The sequence below is a fragment of the Nerophis ophidion genome, linkage group LG11, assembly GCF_033978795.1.
Source record: "Nerophis ophidion isolate RoL-2023_Sa linkage group LG11, RoL_Noph_v1.0, whole genome shotgun sequence".
In the NCBI taxonomy this organism is placed as follows: Eukaryota; Metazoa; Chordata; class Actinopteri; order Syngnathiformes; family Syngnathidae; genus Nerophis; species Nerophis ophidion.
The window spans coordinates 32946642-32969244 of record NC_084621.1 but is presented as its reverse complement, the minus strand read 5'-3'; the positions used below and the strand labels follow the sequence as shown (position 1 = coordinate 32969244).

The window sequence follows — 22603 nt, the reverse complement described above, 5'->3', positions numbered from 1 at the left end:
CCCCCACCCCAAAAGGGACAAGCAGTAAAAATGGATGGATGGATGGATTATCACTTTTGTGTTCAACAGTTTGGGAATGGAAGAGTGACTTTACACAGCCCTGCCACTGATTATCGTTCTACCTGTGTCTACTCTGGACAATAGAACACATTAATCTCAGCCAGGGGTGTCCAAACTTTTTCCATTGAGGGTTCACTGAAAAATCAAAGGATGCAGCGTCACTTTTAATATTTTTCCAACTGAAAACCAACACAATATATGAATACAGGTGCTAGTCATATAATTAGAATATCATCAAAAAGTTGATTTATTTCATTAATTCCGTTTAGAAAGTCAAACTTGTAGAATGTTACATTCATTCCAAACAGACTGATACATTTCAAGTGTTTTTGGCCAAAAAGGAGATGATTATAGCTGACAACCAATGAAAACCCTAAATTCAACATCTCAGAAAATTAGAATATGGTGAAAAGGTCAGATATTGAAGACACCTGGTGCCACACTCTAATTAGCTAACTAACTCAAAACACCTGGAAAAGCCTTTAAATGGTCTCTTGTTTTGATTCTGTATGACACACAATCATGGGGAAGACTGCTGACTTAACTGTCCAAAAGATGACCATTGATACTTTAAAGAAGGAGGGCAAAACACAAAAGGTCATTGCCAAAGAGGTTGGATGTTCCCAGAGCTCTGTGTCCAAGCACATTAATAGAGAGGCGAAGGGAAGACAAAGATGTAGTTGAAAAAAGTGTACAAGCAAGAGGGATAACCGCGCCCTGGAGAGGATTGTCAAACAAAACCGATTAAAAAATGTGGGGGAGATCCACAAAGAGTGGACTGCAGCTGGAGTCAGTGCTTCAAGAACCACCACGCACCGACGTATGCAAGATATGGGCTTCAGCTGTCGCATTCCTTGTGTAAAGCCACTCTTGAATAAGAGACAACGTCAAAAGCGTCTCGCCAGGGCTCAAGACAAAAAGGACTGGACTGCTGCTGAGTGGTCCAAAGTTATGTTTTCAGATGAAAGTAAATTTTGTATCTCCTTTAGAAATCAAGGTCCCAGAGTCTGGAGGAAGACAGGAGAGGCACAGAATCCAAGTTGCCTGAAGTCCAGTGTCACATTTCCACAATCGGTAATGGTCTGGGGTGCCATGTCATCTGCTGGTGTTGGTCCACTGTGTTTCCTGAGGTCTAGGGTCAAGGAAGTTTTAGAACACTTTATGCTGCCTGCCGCGGACTAATTTTATGGAGGTGAAGATTACATTTTCCAAAATGACTTGGCACCTGCACACAGTGCCAAATCTACCAGTACCTGTTTTAAGGAACATGGTATCGCTGTTCTTGATTGGCCTGCAAACTCACCTGACCTTAACCCCATCGAAAACCTATGGGGTATTGTGAAGCGGAAGATGCGCGATGCCAGACCCAACAATGCTGAAGAGCTGAAGGCCACTATTAAAGCAACCTGGGCTCTCATAACACCTGAGGAGTGCAAAGACTGGTCGACTCCATGCCACGCTGTATTGCTGCAGCAATTCAGGCAAAAGGAGCTGCAACTAAGTATTGATTGCCGTACATGCTGAAACTTTCCATGTTCATACTTTTCAGTTGGCCCACATTTAAAAAAAATATTTTTTGGTACTAGTCGTAACTAATATTCTAATTTTCTTAGATACTGAATTTGGGATTTTCAGTAATTGTCAGTACTAATCATCAAAATTTAAAGAAATAAACATTTCAAATATATCACTATGTGTGTAATGAATTGATATAATATGTAAGTTTCACGTTCTGAAAATAATTACTGAAATAAATCAACTTTTTCATGATATTCTAATAATATGAACAGCACCTGTATATTGTTTACCCTTAGGGATCCCTTCAGTTTGAGAAATGCTAAAAGTCCTGGTGATCTGAAATGGTCTTTGTCATAAAAGTAAGTCTTACAACAAAATTATTTTTTCTTTTTTTAACTTTCAACGCTCAAATCTCAAGACCAGCTTGCCTCTCCAAGTACCACCATAATGACAAACATCAAAATACAGTACCGTAGTGTGCCGAAGTATTCATTAAAAACAAGGCACAGGTTTTATTTAACAAGTATATCTTAATATTTTGGCCACTGTAACATTACACACAGTTTGAACAGTAACTTAATACAAACCCCGTTTCCATATGATTTGGGAAATTGTTTTGGATGTAAATATAAACAGAATACAATGATTTGCAAATCCTTTTCAACCCATATTCAATTGAATGCACTACAAAGACAAGATATTTGATGTTCAAACACATAAACTTTTTTTTTTTTTTGCAAATAATGATTAACCTAGAATTTCATGGCTATGACACGTGACAAAGTAGTTGGAAAAGGGCATGTTCACCACTGTGTTACATCACATTTTCTTTTAACAACATTCAATAAATGTTTAGGAACTGACAAAACTAATTGTTGAAGTTTTGAAAGCGGAATTCTTCCCCATTCTTGTTTTATGGAGAGCTTCGGTCGTTCAACAGTCCGGGGTCTCCGCTGTCGTATTTTACTCTTCATACTACGCCACAAATTTTCGATGGGAGACAGTTCTGGACTGCAGGCGGGCCAGGAAAGTACCCACTAGAGATGCACGGTTTGCGGTCTCATCCGCGGAGTCCGCGGATAAACTGCGGGTCGGGCGGTTGACATGACGAAAACATTTATTTTAATTAGATCCGGGCGGGTGGCAGTTGATCCATCCTGAAATATTTGTTCTGTCATCGGTATCCTTTGCCATTCAAAGTGCCATTTAAAACCTGTGTCATAAAGCGAAGAAGACAATAAGAGACGCTATTATTCTCCTAAATGACTGCCGATAGTCACCCAGTTTTTAAGTATTAGGGCTTGCTATGAAGCCATTGGCTTTGTCGCCTACTACAACATGTACGAGCTGCTTGTCAGTTCAACTACATGTTGTGTGTGGCTTTCGCGGCAACACGCACACGACTGGAAGCCATACTGGGTGACACAGAGTACACTAATGGTTGTGATATAAACAATTTTAACACTCTTAGTAATATGTGCCACGCTGTGAAGCCACACCAATTAAGAACGACAAACACATTTCGGGAGAACATCCTCACAGTAACACAGCACAAACGGAACACAACAAATACCAATAATCCTTTGTATTCATGACACTTCCTAACTATTTTATACACCCCGCTAGCAGCAAACCCTGCAACCCCCCCGTGCGTCGGTAAGGTGGGCGGGGTTGGGGCGCGGGGGTGTAAAATATATTCAAGTCGTGTCATGAATACAAAGGATTATGGGTATTTGTTGTGTTGCGTTTATGTTGTGTTACTGTGAGGATGTTCTCCCGAAATGTGTTTGTCAATCTTGTTGGGTGTGGCCTCACAGCGTGGCGCATATTATTAAGTGTTAAAGTTGTTTATATCACAACCATCAGTGTACTCTGTATCACCCAGTATGCCTTTCAATCTTGAACGTGTAATTGCGGAAGCTGCACACAACATGTTGACGGACCATCAATCGGTTCGTACATGTTGTTGAAGGTGTCTAAGGCAATGACTTCACAGCACGCCCATATTTTTGTAATCAGGATGAACACTATTGGATAATCGCGGGTACGTCAGCGGCTCCAATTGTCATCACTACTCTGTGAAACAGGTTTAAATAGTTATGTGAGTGGTAAAGGCGGACAACCTCTGATGTATTTCAGCGGGCAGTTGGTGGGCGGGTACGGTCCTGATAAAATGTTGGTTCAGGTGGATGGCGGGTGGATGACGACTTTAGTGAAGCGGATGCGGATTATATAATTGCCTATCCGCGCATCTCTAGTACCCACACTCTTTTACCACGAAGCCACGCTGTTGTAACACGTGGCTTGGCATTGTCTTGCTGAAATAAACGGGGGCGTCCATGATAACGTTGCTTGGATGACAACATATGTTGCTCCAAAACCTGTATGGACCATTCAGCATTAATGGTGCCTTTACAGATGTGTAAGTTACCCATGCTTGGGCACTAATACACCCCCATACCATCACAGATGCTGGCTTTTGAACTTTGCGCCTATAACAATCCGGATGGTTATTTTCCTCTTTGTTCCAGAGGACACCACGTCCACAGTTTCCAAATATATTTTGAAATGTGGACTCGTCAGACCACAGAACACCTTTCCACTTTGCATCAGTCCATCTTAAATGAGCTCGGGTCCAGCGAAGCCGGCGGCATTTCTGGGTGTTGTTGAAAAATGGGTTTTGCTTTGCATTGTAGAGTTTTAACTTGCACTTACAGATGTAGTCACCAACTGTAGTTACTGACAGTGGTTTTATGAAGTGTTACGGAGCCCATGTGGTGATGTCCTTTACACACTGATGTCGGTTTTTGATGCAGTACCGCCTGAGGGCTCAAAGGTCCGTAATATCATCACTTACTGTACCTGCAGTGATTTTTCTAGATTCTCTGAACCTTTTGATGATTTTACGGACCGTAGATGGTAAAATCCCTAAATTCCTTGCAATAGCTTGTTGAGAAATGTTGTTCTAAAACTATTTGACAATTTGCTTTCAAAGTGGTGACCCTCGCCCCATCCTTGTTTTTGAATTACTTAGCATTTCATGTAAGCTGCTTTTATACCCAAATATGGCACCCACCTGTTCCCAATTAGCCTGCACACCTCTGGGATGTTCCAAATAAGTGTTTGATGAGCATTCCTCAACTTTATCAGTATTTATTGCCACCTTTCCCAACTTCTTTGTCACGTGTTTCTGGCATCAAATTCTAAAGTTAAAGATTATTTGAAAAAAAAAAAAGTTTATCAGTTTGAACATCAAATATGTTGTCTTTGCAGCATATTCAACTGAATATGGGTTGAAAATTATTTGCAAATCATTGTATTCTGTTTATATTTACATCTAACACAATTTCCCAACTCATATGGAAACAGGGTTTGTATTTATAGAGCTCCAATTCACCTCTTTACATCTGAACAGTATGTATGTATGTATGTATTTTTTTGGTCAAAGAAAACCCTGTTTTTATGGCAAAAAAACTAACAATATTTGTAGTTTTTTCCCCCAATAATAACTATGTTGATTTTGATGTATTATTATTTTTTCAATGACAGTTTAAAAGAAGAAAAATCAGTGGCAGAATTTAATTTTTTGACACTTGCATGCTTTTTTATTCCGCTAGTAATGTTTTTTTTTTTGTAATTGTATTTTTAGAAGGTGCCCCCGGGCCCCACTTTGGACACCCTTGATCTAAGCTACGTCTGCAAACTGACATGTTTGGGCGTCACTGCTTTTTGCTTGCGTCCAGAAAGCGAGAGGAGGAACTGCGGAGGAGAGAAGCCGAGTTGCAAAGCTCTCAAACCACGACGGACGACCATAAATTGTCATTGGAGACAACAGAGCTGAAGAATCTCTCCTTTGAGAACCTGATGGCGAATTTATCGGTAATCGACTCACCGGTGGCAACATCAAAACCGGCCAAACCTGAACGGAAGAAGAGCAAAGAGGAGAGACACAAAGGTACGATCACACAGCTGTACTGCAACAAGTTTGACCATTATTTTGGATCTTTTAGTTCATTGTTAGTCTGTTTGCTGGTTTGTTTATATACATGAGCCAACATGATGTTCAAGGTAGCCTACGTTAAACTCAAGACACGTTGTACTGTAAAGCAGCAGAACCTGCTGTTGGCTCTGGTTGGATTGAATAGTCACAACAGTGCATGGTATGCTAGTTGCTGAGAATTAAAATACATATACTTATTTTGGGATTGATTTTGACTGCAAATATGCCAACAATGGTGTATGGTTTATGGTTTATGGTTTAAGTTCATGCATACAATTACAACATGATACATCACAATTTCCAATGATGAGGAAATTGCACGAAGATGAAAGGATGTTGACCGTATTAAGACAGAATAGTCATAAAAGTGCATGGTGTGCTTGTTGCTAGGAATTAAAACATCCAGAATAGTTGTCGGGATCGATTTTGCCACTAGATGCACCAATAAAGGAGAAAGAGTGTAAGAAGATAATGAAAATGAAAGGCTGTATTCTGTATTAGGAGGAAATAGTCACAACGAGAGATGTCCGATAATGGCTTTTTTGCTGATGTCCGATATTCCGATATTGTCCAACTCTTATTTACCGATATCGATATATACAGTCGTGGAATTCAATCAATCAATCAATGTTTACTTATATAGCCCTAAATCACTAGTGTCTCAAAGGGCTGCACAAACCACTACGACATCCTCGGTAGGCCCACATAAGGGCAAGGAAAACTCACACCCAGTGGGACGTCGGTGACAATAATGACTATGAGAACCTTGGAGAGGAGGAAAGCAATGGATGTCGAGCGGGTCAAACATGATACTGTGAAAGTTCAATCCATAATGGATCCAACACAGTCGCGAGAGTCCAGTCCAAAGCGGATCCAGCACAGCAGCGAGAGTCCCGTTCACAGCGGAGCCAGCAGGAAACCATCCCAAGCGGAGGCGGATCAGCAGCGCAGAGATGTCCCCAGCCGATACACAGGCAAGCAGTACATGGCCACCGGATCAGACCGGACCCCCTCCACAAGGGAGAGTGGGACATAGGAGAAAAAGAAAAGAAACGGCAGATCAACTGGTCTAAAAAGGGAGTCTATTTAAAGGCTAGAGTATTCAAATGAGTTTTAAGGTGAGACTTAAATGCTTCTACTGTGGTGGCATCTCGAACTTTTACCGGGAGGGCATTCCAGAGTACTGGAGCCCGAAATGAAAAAGCTCTGTAGCCCACAGACTTTTTTTGGGCTTTGGGAATCACTAATAAGCCGGAGTCCTTTGAACGCAGATTTCTTGCCGGGACATATGGTACAATACAATCGGCAAGATAGGATGGAGCTAGACCGTGTAGTATTTTATACGTAAGTAGTAAAACCATAAAGTCACATCTTAAATGCACAGGAAGCCAGTGCAGGTGAGCCAGTACGGTCGTAATGTGATCAAACTTTCTTGTTCTTGTCAAAAGTCTAGCAGCCGCATTTTGTACCAACTGTAATCTTTTAATGCTGGACATGGGAAGACCTGAAAATAATACGTTACAGTAGTCGAGGCGAGACGTAACAAACGCATGGATAATGATCTCAGCGTCTTTAGTGGACAGAATGGAGCGAATTTTAGCGATATTACGGAGATGAAAGAAGGCCGTTTTAGTAACGCTTTTAATGTGTGCCTCAAAGAAGAGAGTTGGGTCGAAGATAATACCCAGATTCTTTACCGTGTCGCCTTGTTTAATTGTTTGGTTGTCAAATGTTAGAGTTGTATTATTAAATAGAGGTCGGTGTCTAGCAGGACCGATAATCAGCATTTCCGTTTTTTTGGCGTTGAGTTGCAAAAAGTTAGAGGACATCCATTGTTTAATTTCATTAAGACATGCCTCCAGCTGACTACAATCCGGCGTGTTGGTCAGCTTTAGGGGCATGTAGAGTTGGGTGTCATCAGCATAACAGTGAAAGCTAACACCGTATTTGCGTATGATGTCACCCAGCGGCAGCATGTAGATGCTGAAGAGTGCAGGGCCAAGGACCGAACCCTGGGGAACTCCACACGTTACCTTAACGTAGTCCGAGGTCACATTGTTATGGGAGACCCACTGCATCCTATTAGTAAGATAAGAGTTAAACCCAGACAGGGCTAAGTCTGACATACCAATTAGTGTTTTGATACGTTCTAATAAAATAATATGATCGACGGTATCAAAAGCAGCGCTAAGATCGAGGAGCAGCAACATAGATGACGCATCAGAATCCATCGTCAGCAATAGCTCATTAGTCATTTTTGCGAGGGCTGTCTCCGTGGAGTGATTTGCCCTGAAACCGGATTGAAAGGATTCACATAGATTGTTAGACGCTAAGTGTTCATTCAACTGCTCCGCAACAATTTTTTCAAGGATTTTTGAAATAAAGGGAAGGTGAGAAAGCATTATTATGCCTAATTGTGTTGTGATGCCCCGCTGGATGGATTAAACAATGTAACAAGGTTTTCTAAAATAAATTAACTCAAGTTATGGAAAAAGATGCCAACATGGCACTGCCATATTTATTATTGAAGTCACAAAGTGCGATATATTTTTTTAACATGCCTCAAAACAGTAGATTGGAATTTGGGACATGCTCTCCCTGAGATAATCCTGATACCCATTACAACTATGGGAAATACTATACTTTGACTTTCACAAAGTGCATTATTCTTTTTTTTTTTTAAACATGCCTCAAAACAACAGCTACAAAAACAATGAAGGCACACAGCTTCAGTCCAGAGTATACTAGAGCATACTTGCCAACCTTTAGACCTCAGATTTCGGGAGAGGGGGGGGTTTGGTGGTAGCGGGGGTGTATATTGTAGCGTCCCGGAAGACTTAGTGCTGCAAAGGGTTCTGGGTATTTGTTCTGTTGTGTTTATGTTGTGTTACGGTGCGGTTGTTCTCCCGAAATGTGTTTGTCATTCTTGTTTGGTGTGGGTTCACAGTGTGGCGCATATTTGTGACAGTCTTAAAGTTGTTTATAGGGCCACCATTAGTGTGACCTGTATGGCTGTTGATCAAGTATGCATTGCGTAGTTGACCAACTTTGATTGAATTTGATTACTTGATCATTCACTTGTGTGTGAAAAGCCGTAGATATTATGTGAATGGGCCGGCACGAAAAGGCAGTGCCTTTAAGGTTTATTAGCGCTCTGTACTTATCGAAACCGATACCGATAGCTTTGAAACCGATACCGATAATTTCCGATATTCCTTTTTACAGCATTTATCGGCCGATAATATCGGACATCTCTAGTCACAACAGTGTATGGCATGCTTGTTGCTAGGAATTAAAACATCTGGAATCATTATAGGATTGATTTGGACCCAAAATGTTCCAACAAAGCTGAAGAAGTATAAGAAGATGAAAGGCTGGCGGCATATTTGAAATAGTAGTAATAATGGAATAGTCACAACAGTGCATAATATGCTTCTAAGACAGGAGTGTCAAGCTCATTTTAGCTCAGGGGCCGCTTGGAGGAAAAGCATGACTAATAAAATCATGGCATTTAAAAATTAAAAAAAAAAAAAGACCATTTCATTGTTTTACTTCAGCCAAGAATAGAACAAACACATTTTGAAAATATTCCAATAAAAAAATAGAAAAAAATACCGGCAGCAGTAAAATTTAGTTCCATGAAGGAAAGAAGAAAGTGAATGAATGTTTATGACTGAATACATTTACATATGCATAAACATTTGTTTTCTTTTGTATTATTTTTTTTTATGAATAAAGTAGCGTTTAGACAACCTTTTTCAAAAACACAATATAGAATGTGAGATATAACAGGATAATGCATACATTTATCATTAGTTTTCAAAACGGTTACAAAAAAAGTGGGACCCCAAAAATGTACTGTGGGACCCCATTTTTATGACTTGATGGGGGCCCTGGGACCCATTTTGAAAATTTCTAGCGCCAACACTGATGGAGAATTGGTGCGTGCAAAACAGCAGCACTGGCCTGCGGGCCGGATCTCATACTGATCAAATATCATCCCAGGGGCCACAGATAATTAATTCTGGCCCGCGGGCCTTGACTTTGAATCATAGGTTCTAAGACAATACCGTAGATTAAGAATTCAATGTTGGGGTTTGAGTGTTAATAATTGCGTAAAATGTTGCATTGACAGCAGGCATGTTTTAAGCGTTTAGTCAAGTTTACGCACTTTCATTTTTTTCCAGTATGAAAGAAGTTGGATTAGCTTTCTTGCTCAGCTAAAAATGTTTCTCAAATGAATGTAAGGCCACAGAAGCAGGTCCTTTAGGAGGAAAGCAGCCGATCCAGCAGACACTCAAAGTCACATGACCTGCGACACGACAACACCAGCAGCATCCAGACCCTCCTTGGCTAAAGTCCGAGAACTAAGACCTTCCTCTAGCACGCCTTCCATGAGCGCCATTTCAAGGGAGAGCGTCTCTACCAAAAAGGCGGATCCCCCGAAGCACAGACACCATAAGCACGCTCGAGAAAAAAACAAAGATGTCACTACAGAAAAAGCTCACTACGCTACGCACGCGGCAAGGGGACAAGATAAGGAGGGGTGCAGGAGGAGACACGAGGCGGCAAGGGTCATCCAGCGAGCGTGGCGAAGGTGAGTTCAGGCAAGCGGTGACTTTACAGCTTGCCTTCTGTTTACGTTTGTGAGCCAACCAGCTGTCGCTTTGCTTTGTTTGTTGTGTTCTCCGACACATGCGTGTCTCCAGGACGCTCGCACGCAGACGCACAGAACGAGTCAAGGCCCGCAAAGAGGGCCTTCATCTCACCAGGAAGAAGAAGACTGAGATGCGAGCTTCGTCTGCTAAACCTGTGCCGAGTAAAACCTCGCCGCTGCAAAACATTTATGGTAAGAGTTTTGTTCTTGTACATCTATAAAACTGTAAGATAATATTATTACAATTCAAATAGGATATTGGAAAAAAATACATAAAAGTGCAAGAATACTAGTATAACAAAAATGCATACAATACTAATAAACCTATACCTACAACATTTTTATGCAAATAAAATTGTTTATTTTAGCGTTCCAAAGTCTTAAATGAAATATTAAACACGCATACTTAAAATAAAATAAAAATAAAAATATTATACACACTACGTTTCCATATGAGTTGCAAATTTGTGTTAGATGTAAATATAAACGGAATACAATGATTTGCAAATCCTTTTCAACCCATATTCAATTGAATGCACTACAAAGACAAGATATTTAATGTTCAAACTCCATCCATCCATTTCCTACCGCTTATTCCCTTCGGGATTGCGGGGGGTGCTGGTGCCAGTCTAAGCTACAATCGGGCGGAAGGCGGGGGACACCCCGGACAAGTCGCACTTCATCGCAGGGCCAACACAGATAGACAGACAACATTCACACTCACATTCACACATTAGGGTCAATTTAGTGTTGCCAATCCACCTATCCCCAGGTGCATGTCTTTGGAAATGGGAGGAAGCCGGAGTACCCGGAGGGAACCCACGCATTCACTTGGAGGACATGCAAACTCCACACAGAAAGATCCCGAGCCCGGGATTGAATCCCAGACTACTCAGGACCTTCGTATTGTGAGGCAGATGCACTAAGCCCTCTGTCACCGTGAAGCCCATGTTCAAACTCATAAACTTTATTTTTTTTTTGCAAATAAGAATTAACTTTGGATTTCATGGCTGCAACACGTGCCAAAGTAGTTGGGAAAGGGCATGTTCACCACTGTGTTACATCACATTTTCTTTTAACAACATTCAATAAACGTTTGGGAACTGAAGAAACTAATTGTTGAAGCCTCGAAAGTGGAATTCTTTACCATTCTTGCTTGATATAAAGCTTCAGGCGTTCAACAGTCCGGGGTCTTGTTGTCGTATTTTACGCTTCATAATGCGCCACGCATTTTCGATGGGAGACATGTCTGGTACCCCCACTCTTTTACTATGAAGCCACGCTGTTATAACATGTGGCTTGGCATTGTTTTGCTGAAAAAAGCAGGGGCATCCATGACAACGTTGCTTGGATGACAACATATGTTGTTCCAAAACCTGTATGGATCATTCAGCATTAATGGTGCCTTCACAGATGTGTAAGTTACCCATGCCTTGGGCACTAATACACCCCCATACCATCACAGATGCTGGCTTTTGGACTTCGCGCCGATAACAGTCTGGATGGTTCGCTTCCCCTTTGGTCCGGATCACACGATGTCGAATATTTCCAAAAACAATTTGAAATGTGGACTCGTCAGACCACACAACACTTTTCCACTTTGCATCAATCCATCTTAGTTGCGCTCGGGCCCAGCTAAGCCGGCGGTGTTCCTGGGTGTTGTTGATAAATGGCTTTTGCTTTGCATAGTAGAGTTTTAACTTGCACTTACAGATGTAACGACAAACTGTAGTTACTGACAGTGGTTTTATGAAGTGTTCCTGAGCCCATGTTGTGATATCCTTAACACACTGATGTCGGTTTTTGTTGCAGTACCGCCTGAGGGCTCAAAGGTCCGTAATATCATCGCTTACGTGCAGTGATTTCTCCAGATTCTCCGAACCTTTTGATGATTTTACGGACCGTAGATGGTGAAATCCCTAAATTCCTTGCAGTGGCTCGTTGAGAAATGTTGTTCTAAAACTATTCCACAATTTGCTTGCAAATTGGTGACCCTTGCCCCATCCTTGTTTGTGAATTACTTAGCATTTCATGGAAGCTGTTTTTACTCCCAATCATGGCACCCAACTCTTCCCAATTAGCCTGCACACCTGTAGGATGTTCCAAATAAGTGTTTGATGAGCATTCCTCAACTTAATTAGTATTTATTGCCACCTTTCCCAACTTATTTGTCACGTGTTGCTGGCATCAAATTGTAAAGTTAATGATTATTTGAAAAAAAAAAAAAAAAGTTTATCAGTTTGAACATTAAATATGTTGTCTTTGTAGCATATTCAACTGAATATGGGTTGACAATGTTTTGCACATCATTATATTCTGTTTATATTTACATCTAACACAATTTCCCAACTCATATGGAAACGGGGTTTGTACATATAAAAGAATATTGTTGAACATTTATATTACAAATATTTCCATCCATCCATTTTCTACCGCTTGTCCCTTTTTGGGGGTTGCGGGGGGTGCTGGAGCCTATCTCAGCTGCATTCGGTTGGAAGGCGGTGTACACCCTGGACAAGTCTCCACCTCATTGCAGGGCCAACACAGATTAACAGACAACATTCACACTCACATTCACACACTAGGGCCAATTTAGTGTTGCCAATCAACCTATCCCCAGGTGCATGTCTTTGGAGGTGGGAGGAAGCCAGAGTACCCGGAGGGAACCCACACAAACTCCACACAGAACAATCCCGAGCCCTGGATTGAACTCAGGACTACTCAAGACCTTCGTATTGTGAGGCACATGGAGTAACCCCTGTCCCCACCGTGCTGCCCTATTACAATATTTAAAAACTAAAATAATTCCTTAATCCATCCATCCATTTTTTACAGCTTGGCCCTTTCAGGTCGTAAGGGGTGCTGGAGCCAATCTCAGCTGCATCATTAGATGAAAAAAAAATGCTGATATAAGTAAGAAATTGAGTTAATTTACCCCCAAAATGTCTGAGTAAATTTAACTGAAATAATACTCAAATAAATTTAATTATAAACTTTTAAGTGAAAAAACTTAAAAAGATTCAAGATTATGATTTAGGCCAGAAGAAATTTCACTAAAGTTAAACTTTAACAATACAGTAGAGAAGTACGTTAACCTACAAGCTCTATTGGTTCCAGGGCCGAGCTTGTATCTCAAATCATTGAAATTAAAACATGACCCGACCAAAACAGCACAATTTTAACATGTAAGGTGACTTTTAAAAAAGAAAAATAATACTTTTAAATAATAAATATTGTATTAATTAGTGTGTGGTTTTATATAATAAGGTAACAATATTTTTCAGCATTTAACAGACTTTTAACCTGCTTCTACATCGTGTAACAATAGGAACTCAGGAAATTGTTGTTTATGTTGCACGTGGACGTCTTTGAGTGAGGGACTGGAGAGTTCGGAGTTGACAACAAGCGATATGTATGTCTGTGTGCCAAAAGTAACGCTTCACCGTACAGTTTGTAGAGAACAAACTGAAACACGTCAACCACACTCTCGATATTTTTATGGATAAATGTCCGTCGTATGGCTGGCTGCTGCCCATGTGATGTGGACGAATGGTGATGCTTCATTGGGTTGCCCGGACATGTTTTCCATGGTTTGTTTCTCTGGTTCAGTCGTCAGATTATTTCCTTCGCACTCACTTACTCCGTTCTGCTGGTTGGAGGATAGCAATTATCTTGGTAGTCATATTATGCTCGCAACTTTAAAGCATAACAAAAAGCCAAGAGGGTGCTCGTTTCTCAAAATACTCGTAAATTGAGGTATCACTTTCTGGAAAAATATATGCTTGCAGCGTAGTAAATATAATCCATCCATCCACCCATTTTCTACTGCTTGTCCCTCTTGGGACAGCTGCATTCAGGCGGAAGGCGGAGTACACCCTGGACAAGTCGCCATCTCATCGCAGGGCCAACACAGATAGACAGACAACATTCACACTCACATTCACACACTAGGGCCAATTTAGTGTTGTCAATCAAACTATCCCCGTAGTAACTATAATAACTTAAATCAATGTAATAGTACACATTAAAATAATATATTTTAACCTGAAAAAGACTAAATTATAAATAAAATACTAAAAAACAATATATTGTTGTTCTATAAAACCCTCCCCAAAATCTGAATAAAATAATACTTACGGTAAATACATTTATGAAATAAAAAGAAAGAGCCATTAATAAAGTATCTTTAGGAAATTAAATAATATATATTTAAATGTATTTTACCTGCCGGAAATCTAATGAACTTGGGGTAACAATCAAATAATAATTAATTTGCCACATTAAATAGTATACAATAAAATTAAATATTTTAACCCCAAAAATTAAAATTATAATAATACTTAAATATGTTTATAATATAAAAAAAGCCATTTGTAAATTAGCTATAGAAAATTAAATAGAATATATTATACGTGTCGTGCCGCCCACAAATCTAAATGCAATTTGAGTATTAATTCAATAATAATATGAATGCATTTAAACAATTTAAAAACAAAGTGCCAGCCATCCATCCATGGTGAGCTGCAATGGGATGGTAGGTGGGGTACACCCTGGACAAGTCTAAGAACATAGTAGTGAACCAAAAAATAAATATTATTTCTTGTCATGCTCTCATTTTGGCAGAGTCAAATCTAAGCTCAGATCAATCTTGTGTCAAGCGGGACTTTTATTCTTTTATTTAATGTGATGACAAGCTTGTCAAATCCCACAATTTATAGCAGTTGCCTAAAATTGACCCTTCATGGGAGCCATTTAGTTGTTGTCGTACCGAGAAGTGCAGTTTTCAGAATGTCCGCTTTCTCTGTGGAACCAGTGTTGCCGCATGGTTCGATTCCTTTATGGGCTTTTTGCCACATTAGAATGTTAGGTTCAGCGAACCAAAATGGTCTCCTAATACTTTATAGTCCTTGATCATTCTGAGGCTACGCCTGCTTCTGGAGAACAATATTGTTTCCGCAGTGATAATAATAATACAAGTTGTACATACTATCATAAGACAAATCAGAGCATCTTCAACACGCAAATCTTGTTTGGTGCGCTCCCGACAGTCCTGACCTTCATCACACATCAGCGGGTGATGATGGGAGAGCGTTGCTAAGCGGACAGAAAGACCGACGGTGTTCCGACGCTACCTCGTGACGTAACGTTCTCCTCCTTCTCTTCCTCGTTTGTCCCCCTGACAGTCGTGGCATCGTGAAAAGTTCACCGCTGTCAGCGGGAATGTCAACAGTGTAGAGCGATCCGCTGAACATGGGCCCACAAACACACACACACTCACACACACGCACACACACACATGCGTTGGCAGTCCTGAAACTGGGTCCCGCTGTCCATCATTGAGGCGCTTGAATTCACACCTTGAGCTAATTGCTAATTGCATATTCTTGCGTAACACAACTGATACAATTATGGTGAAATAAATGATATTTATATAGCGCTTTTCTCGCGTGACTCAAAGCGGTTTACATAGTGAAACCCATTATCTAAGTTACATTTAAATCAGTGTAGGTGGCACTGGGAGCAGGTGGGTGAAGTGTCTTGCCCAAGGACACAACGGCAGTGACTAGGATGGCGGAAGCGGGAATCGAACCTGGCACCCTCAAGTTGCTTGCACAGCCACTCCACCAACCAAGCTATGCTGCCCCTATTCTACATAATACAACTAACAGCTGTTATTAGCGTGACTTCCAAATTAACAAAAGACAGAACCCAGACCTAAATACAACTGAATTCTCTTGGATGAGTCATAGGTCAAGTTAAAAGTTAAAGTTAAAGTACCATTGATTGTCACACCCACACTAAGTGTGGCGAAATTATTCTCTAGATTTGACCCATCACCCTTGATCACCCCCTGGGAGGTGAGGGGAGCAGTGATCAGCAGTGGTGCCGCGCCCGGGAATCAGTTTGGGTGATTTAACCCCCAATTCCAATCCTTGATGGGTTCCATTTTTATAGTCTTTGGTATGACTCGGCCGATGTTTGAACTCACAACCTACCGATCTCAGAGCGGACACTCTAAACCACTAGGCCACTGTGCAGGTTCAGTTAATGTCTAAACATGAGTACAGTTTCCAATAACTGATAGAAGATTAAAAAGATTATAAAAAAGATGATAGATTTTACAAAGAAAATGTCACACAAAGGATTGTAAAATGTTCCATACCAACATGGAACAGCGGAATAAAGTTAAAGTTAAAGTAACAATGATTGTCAGACACAAAAAGAATTAAAAATCTGCAATTTTCAAATATTTTTTTAAGTTTGGAAATCTTTATCGTGGTGTCATTTAATTTTTTGGACATGGGAAAAATTACTTTTTTTGGTGTTCTCATTTCTTTTTATCAAAACAATCTACGTTTTTTCATTTTTATATTTTCCTTAACTAATTTGTTGTGTGTGTAAAAAATTATACAGTTAAAATGGTTTGGATTAGAGCAGTGATTCTCAAATCATGGTACATGTGGCTCCATCTGTGTGTATATATGTATGTATGTATGTTTGTATATATATATGGGTGTATATATATATATATATATATATATATACACACACACATATATCGATTGTAGCCGAGATAGGCACCAGCGCCCCCCGCGACCCCAAAGGGAATAAGCAGTACAAAATGGATGGAATATATATATATATATATATATATATATATATATATATATATATATATATATATATAACTGTATGGTCTGTCTTTAGACTTTTGACAGCATGTTTTTGGCGAGAAAGAGTGTTGTTTGTCTCGCATTTCTGCCGATGTTTTTTTTTTTCTTCATACTGAGCTCGTAGCAGCCAGCATGACGTCATAGTGAAAGACTTATGTCATTTTTATTGTTTTTAATGCACGGCAATCATCCGGTAAATTGCGATCGACCTATTGGGCACTCCTCTTTTAGACTAATTTGGTGGAAAAAAACATTTTGTTGGTCTTTTATTTTGGTCATTTGTCACCTTTAATCATCATGATGTTGTAATATACTGTATGCAATATAAATATATACATTAAATTGCAGGACTTGTGTAAGCACAACATGAATTATAAAGCCTTGGTTGGAAGATTTCAGCATATCTGTCATCTCTTCTTCCTTTTCTTGTTTCCAAAGCTGCCTCAACAAGCACATATCATAATGACTTATGTTTTTAAGCTTTCCGCAAGCCGCAGTTTTCCCAAATGTGGTTTTTTATTGTTCGGGCATGAAAGAAATGGGTCCTGTCCGGTCAGGATGTTTGCAGAAAGACCAGTTTTATTAGTAAAACTTGCATTTGATGGTGAAGGTTTTTGTCAGCTTATGCTTGATTAATAATGTGATTCATTATTTAACAACAGTGTTTTATTTTCCTAAATATAGTGTTACTGTTTGAACTGTGTGTAATGTTGCACTGCCCCAAATATTGAATATACTTCTCTGCCTTGTTTTTAATGAATACTTGGGCCTACTTTGCCACTGTATTGTAATGTTGGTCATTATGTTGGTACTTGGACAACCAAGTGTTTTCTGAAGTGCTACTTGGTTAAAAAACATGTTTTGAGGACCATTGGACGAGGCAATTTTGAAAAGACAATTTTCCATCTCAGTGGACAACCAACCATCCATCCATCCATCCACTTTTTACTGAGGGTGTGGGGGTGCTGCAGCCTATCTCAGCTGCACTCATACGGAAGGCGGGGTACACCTCGGACAAGTCGCCACCTCATCGCAGGGCCAACACAGATAGACAGACAACATTCACACACTAGGGCCAATTTTAGTGCTGTCAAATAACCTATCCCCAGGTGCATGTCTTGGGAAGTGGGAGGAAGCCGGAGTACCCGGAGGGAACCCACACAGTCACGGGGAGAACATGCAAACTCCAAATAGAAAGACCCCGAGCCCGGGATTGAACACAAGACTACTCAGGACCTTCGTATTGTGAGGCACATGCCCTAAAATCAAAACACCTAAACTAACATCTGCCCACACAATGTTCCCTTACCATATTTATTTTGTGTTGAATTACAAAAGCTCTTGGTCACATTATTTATTACAAAATGTGTTGACCTTTTTATGGGAGGTTTAATTTTTGGACATGAAAAAACAAATCCCCTGCAAGTTTAACGAATATCTTAATTTTTCATATTTTCCCTTACCATATTTGCTTTGTGTGTTGAACCACGGTACAAAAGTTATTGGCCACATTACTATAATGTTTTTGTGATCATGCTCTCAATTTTGTTTACATGAGAACAAGTTTCTGTGTGGAGTTTGCATGTCTTCACCGTGACTGCGTGGGTTCCCTCCGGGTACTCCGGCTTTCTCCCACCTCCAAAGACATGCACCTGGGGATAAGTTGATTGGCAACACTAAATTGGCCCTAGTGTGTGAATGTGATTGTGAATGTTGTCTGTCTATCTGTGTTGGCCCTGCGATGAGCTGGCGACTTGTCCAGGGTGTACCCCGCCTTCCGCCCGATTGTTGCTGAGATAGGCACCAGCGCCCCCCGCTACTCCAAAAGGAATAAGCGGTAGAAAATGGATAAATCCTAGATTGATTGTCATCTTTTTTAATGTCCCTTTTAGGAAACTCCATGTCCATGTGGGGTCGTTCTCTTGGAGGGTCTCAGCTGCATCTGGACCTGCCTCTACATACTCTGGGCCTATGTAAGTCCATTCACACACACACACACACTATTACGGAGCGCTTGTAAAGCTTTTGACTTTTCCAGTGAGCGGTTTGGACCACGTGCATCTGACTGAAGCAGTGAATCAAGCCAGGCAGTTTTCCTACCACCTGAGGCCTCATAGCGCTGGACAAGGGGGCCGGGGCCATCGTGGAAAACATTGACGCACGCACGCACACACACTCTAAAGTTTTGCATGTTTTCTCAGCTGGCTAAAAAAGCCTTCACATTACAGTGGACATTGTTTGCTGGAAGCGTGCTCCTTTCTAAAATTAAGCAGCGTGACGTGAGAAAGGTGACATCATTGGGCGTGGGTTACATGTGCAGAAAGGCACATGTAAAAAGATAACCTTTCTTCCATTGTGAGACAAACACATAGACAACTCCTCGTTTGGCGCGCTTGCTCACAAACTGAGATAACCTTTCCTCTGGTTCTGCAGAATGAGGTGCTCTATCAACAGCCGCTCATACAGACAGCCCACCTGCAGACACACACACACACACCACAAAATGCATTCCTTTTCATGGCTTTTGTGAACTGTGCTGTTAAAACACACGAGTTACACTTCAATGTAATAGTTATTGTTATTCTTTACTTCCATCCATTTTCTACCGCTTGTCCCTATAAACTGTTACTAAGAAAAAAATGGACTCAAACATCAGCTGCATTGTTTTTGGATTTCTGTCCTTGTTTTATTAACCAAGAAAAAATAATGTCCACATTTCAAAGCATGTTGAAAGATCCAAAAATTTTTATTTTTGCAACAATTAAAAAAAAAACTGCTCCCACAGTGTGTGTGTGTGTTGTGTGTGCGCTTGCGTATGTGTGTGTGGGTGTGTGTGTGTGTGTGTGTGTGTGTGCGCACTTTCATGTGGATCAGTACATGTCTCGGAGGTTGCCGCGGTGAGTGGATGTGCCGTTAGCCACGGTGACGCTGTAACAGTAGAGCAGGTCGGTCAGCCATTGCTCCCTGGTCGCACCGCAGGAGTACCTCTGTAACACACACACACACACACACACCATAATATGTTACGTTAACATACCAGGCACCTTCTCAGTTGGTTATTTATGCGTCATATAACGTACACTTATTCAGCCCGTTGTTCACTATTCTTTATTTTAAATTGCCTTTCAAATGTCTATTCTTGGTGTTGGGTTTTATACTCCGAAATATACAGTATATTTGATTAGTATTTATTTTGATCAACCTGACCTTAAAGGGCTACTGAAACCCACTACTACCGACCACGCAGTCCGATAGTTTATATATCAATGATGAAATATTAACATTGCAACACATGCCATTATGGCCTTTTTTTAGTTTACTAAATTACAATTTTAAATTTCCTGGAGTTTTGTCTTGAAAACATCGTGTAATGATGACGTGTACGCAAGACGTCACAGGTTTTTAGGAAGTATGAGCGCTGCGCGCGCACACAGCTAAAAGTCGTCTGCTTTAACGGCATAATTACACAGTATTTTGGAGATCTGTGTTGCTGAATCTTTTGCAATTTGTTCAATTAATATTGGAGAAGTTAAAGTAGAAAGATGGAGTTGGGAAGCTTTAGCCTTTAGCCATACAAACACACGGTGATTCCTTGTTTAAAATTCACGGAGGTGAAACTTTACTATGGATCAGAGCGCGGTCAAGCAAACATGAATCACGACGGAATGTCAACCAGCAGGTTTCGGTGAGAAAATTGTGGTAAAAGTCGCTTCTTACCGGAGAAAAGCTGAGCTTGTGCCGTCCATAGCTGCAGTCGACTTCCCTGAGACACTGCGCGTCAAGACACCCGTGGAGACACCCCTCCGACTATCAGGTAATATTAAACTCACTAAAACACGAGCAACACAATAGAAAGATAAGGGATTTCCCAGAATTAACCTAGTAAATGTCTCTAAAAACATTTTTTTTAACTTATATATATATATATATATATATATATATTTTTTTTTTATTCTTTTTTTTTGTAGTCCGTCGCTATCAATATCCTATAACACGAATCTTTCATCCTCGCTCAAATTAATGGGGAAACTGTCGTTTTCTCGGTCCGAATAGCACTTTTTGTTGGAGGCTTCCATTAAAAACAATGTGAATATGTGAGGAGCCCCCACACTTGTGATGTCATCGTCCGCGACTTCCGGTAGAGGCAGGGCTTTTCTCCTAACACCGAAAGTTGCAAACTTTATTGTAAATGTTCTCTACTAAATCCTTTCAGCAAAAAAAGGCAATATCGCAAAATGATCAAGTATGACACATAGCATGGACCTGCTATCCCCTTTTAAATAAGAAAATCTCATTTCAGTAGGCCTTTAACCTTGATAACCATCTTTGTGATCAACACGTGTCATTTGACAAGGTTTGTCCTCTTAAACTGTAAGTAGGTGAGATATAATTGATTACTAATTGAGTATGTGTACTCCATACAACAGGAGCACTTGAATGTTTAGGAATGATCTGCCAGAAGAAGGTTTACCGTGAGGTGTTGTATGAGCTCCTGCAGCAGACCAGTGTTGGCCATCAGCTGCTTGTGCAGCGGCGTGTGCTGCAGCAGCATCATCAACATCTGTCCCAGCAGCGGCAGCTCGTCTTCACTCATGTCCCCAAAACGCAGCTGCAGGACCATCCTCAGCAGTCGCGGCACGGTGCTCAGCGCCGTCACGCACGCCGCCCAAATGGCCTCCCTGCACACGGGCGGGGGGGAAAAACACGTGTTCAAAGCCAGCTTTGTTGTTTTGTTTTACTTTAAATCTTACCTTTTGTGGCGGCTGTCGTCAGCCGCGTCCTCCTGGCGCCGGCTGACCAGCAACGCCAGCAGGCTGAGGCAGCAGCGCGCCAAGAAGCGCATCACGGGGTCCATGGGCAGCAGGGTCAGGTCCATCAGTCTGGAGACTGCTCGGAGCAGGCTGGCGGCCATGCTGTCAGGCACCACCTTCAGCTGCATCTAAGACGCACAACACCTCCTTCAGTCATCATCACACCTGTGCAAGCTCATCTTCATCCTCTCACCATGTATTCATAGATGCCGTTTTGTACGACGTCAAAGCACTGAGACCTGGAACCCAAACTTTCCAGACGCTGACACACCTCCTGCGCACCAACATTAAAGAAGGAAGGTAAGAACTGTGGTTGTGTACACACTCACACACCTGCAAGAATGGCTCAGTAAACATTGGAATTTGTGTCTTGCCTGAATGAACCGTGGCTCCCCAGTGTCAGCAGCACTCATGGAGCACCCCACCAGCCTAACTATCTTGCTACTCACTTTTGTTGGCGACTGTTTAGTCACTAGGTCATGCATGTGTTGACTCATGTAAATCGATAGTGCTTTACAAGCTTCACACGGACTACTCTAAAGTTGAGTTAAGTTGAGTTTATTTCGAACATGCAAGCATACAACATGATACATCACAATTTCCAGTTTCTCTTTTCAACATGTTCAAAAATTCACCATAAATGATTCCCGGGCGCGGCACCACTGCTGCCCACTGCTCCCCTCACTCCCAGGGGGTGATCAAGGGGATGGGTCAAATGCATGGGGCCAAAATTCACCACACCTAGTGTGTGTGTGACAATCATTGGTACTTTACTTTACATTACTTTAAGGAGTAGGAAGAAGCAGAGCTTATTTAACGTATTTCCTTGAATTGCCGCAGGGCATATAGTATGCGCCTTCCTTGAATTACTGCCGGGTCAAAC

The 22603-nt window shown here is 41.0% G+C and overlaps 2 protein-coding genes across 4 annotated transcripts in view; one reads left to right on the top strand and one right to left on the bottom strand.

Annotated features, from left to right (window-relative positions):
- Positions 1–19691, top strand: part of invs (inversin) — a 108703-nt gene extending 89012 nt beyond the window's left edge. For all 3 annotated transcript variants that reach the window (XM_061915685.1, XM_061915686.1, XM_061915687.1), the window contains 5 exons: positions 5322–5533; positions 9827–10175; positions 10288–10427; positions 18802–18882; positions 18948–19691. In XM_061915685.1, the coding sequence (XP_061771669.1) occupies positions 5322–5533; positions 9827–10175; positions 10288–10427; positions 18802–18882; positions 18948–19066 (901 nt within the window). In that variant the 3' untranslated portion in view covers positions 19067–19691. The remainder of the gene's footprint in view (positions 1–5321; positions 5534–9826; positions 10176–10287; positions 10428–18801; positions 18883–18947) is intronic.
- Positions 19571–22603, bottom strand: part of tex10 (testis expressed 10) — a 38869-nt gene continuing 35836 nt past the window's right edge. Inside the window, exons 13-16 of the mRNA XM_061915684.1 lie at positions 21914–21994; positions 21661–21848; positions 21381–21588; positions 19571–19896 (exon numbers count right to left, since the gene is read on the bottom strand). Coding sequence (XP_061771668.1) covers positions 19780–19896; positions 21381–21588; positions 21661–21848; positions 21914–21994 — 594 coding nt within the window. The 3' untranslated portion in view covers positions 19571–19779. The remainder of the gene's footprint in view (positions 19897–21380; positions 21589–21660; positions 21849–21913; positions 21995–22603) is intronic.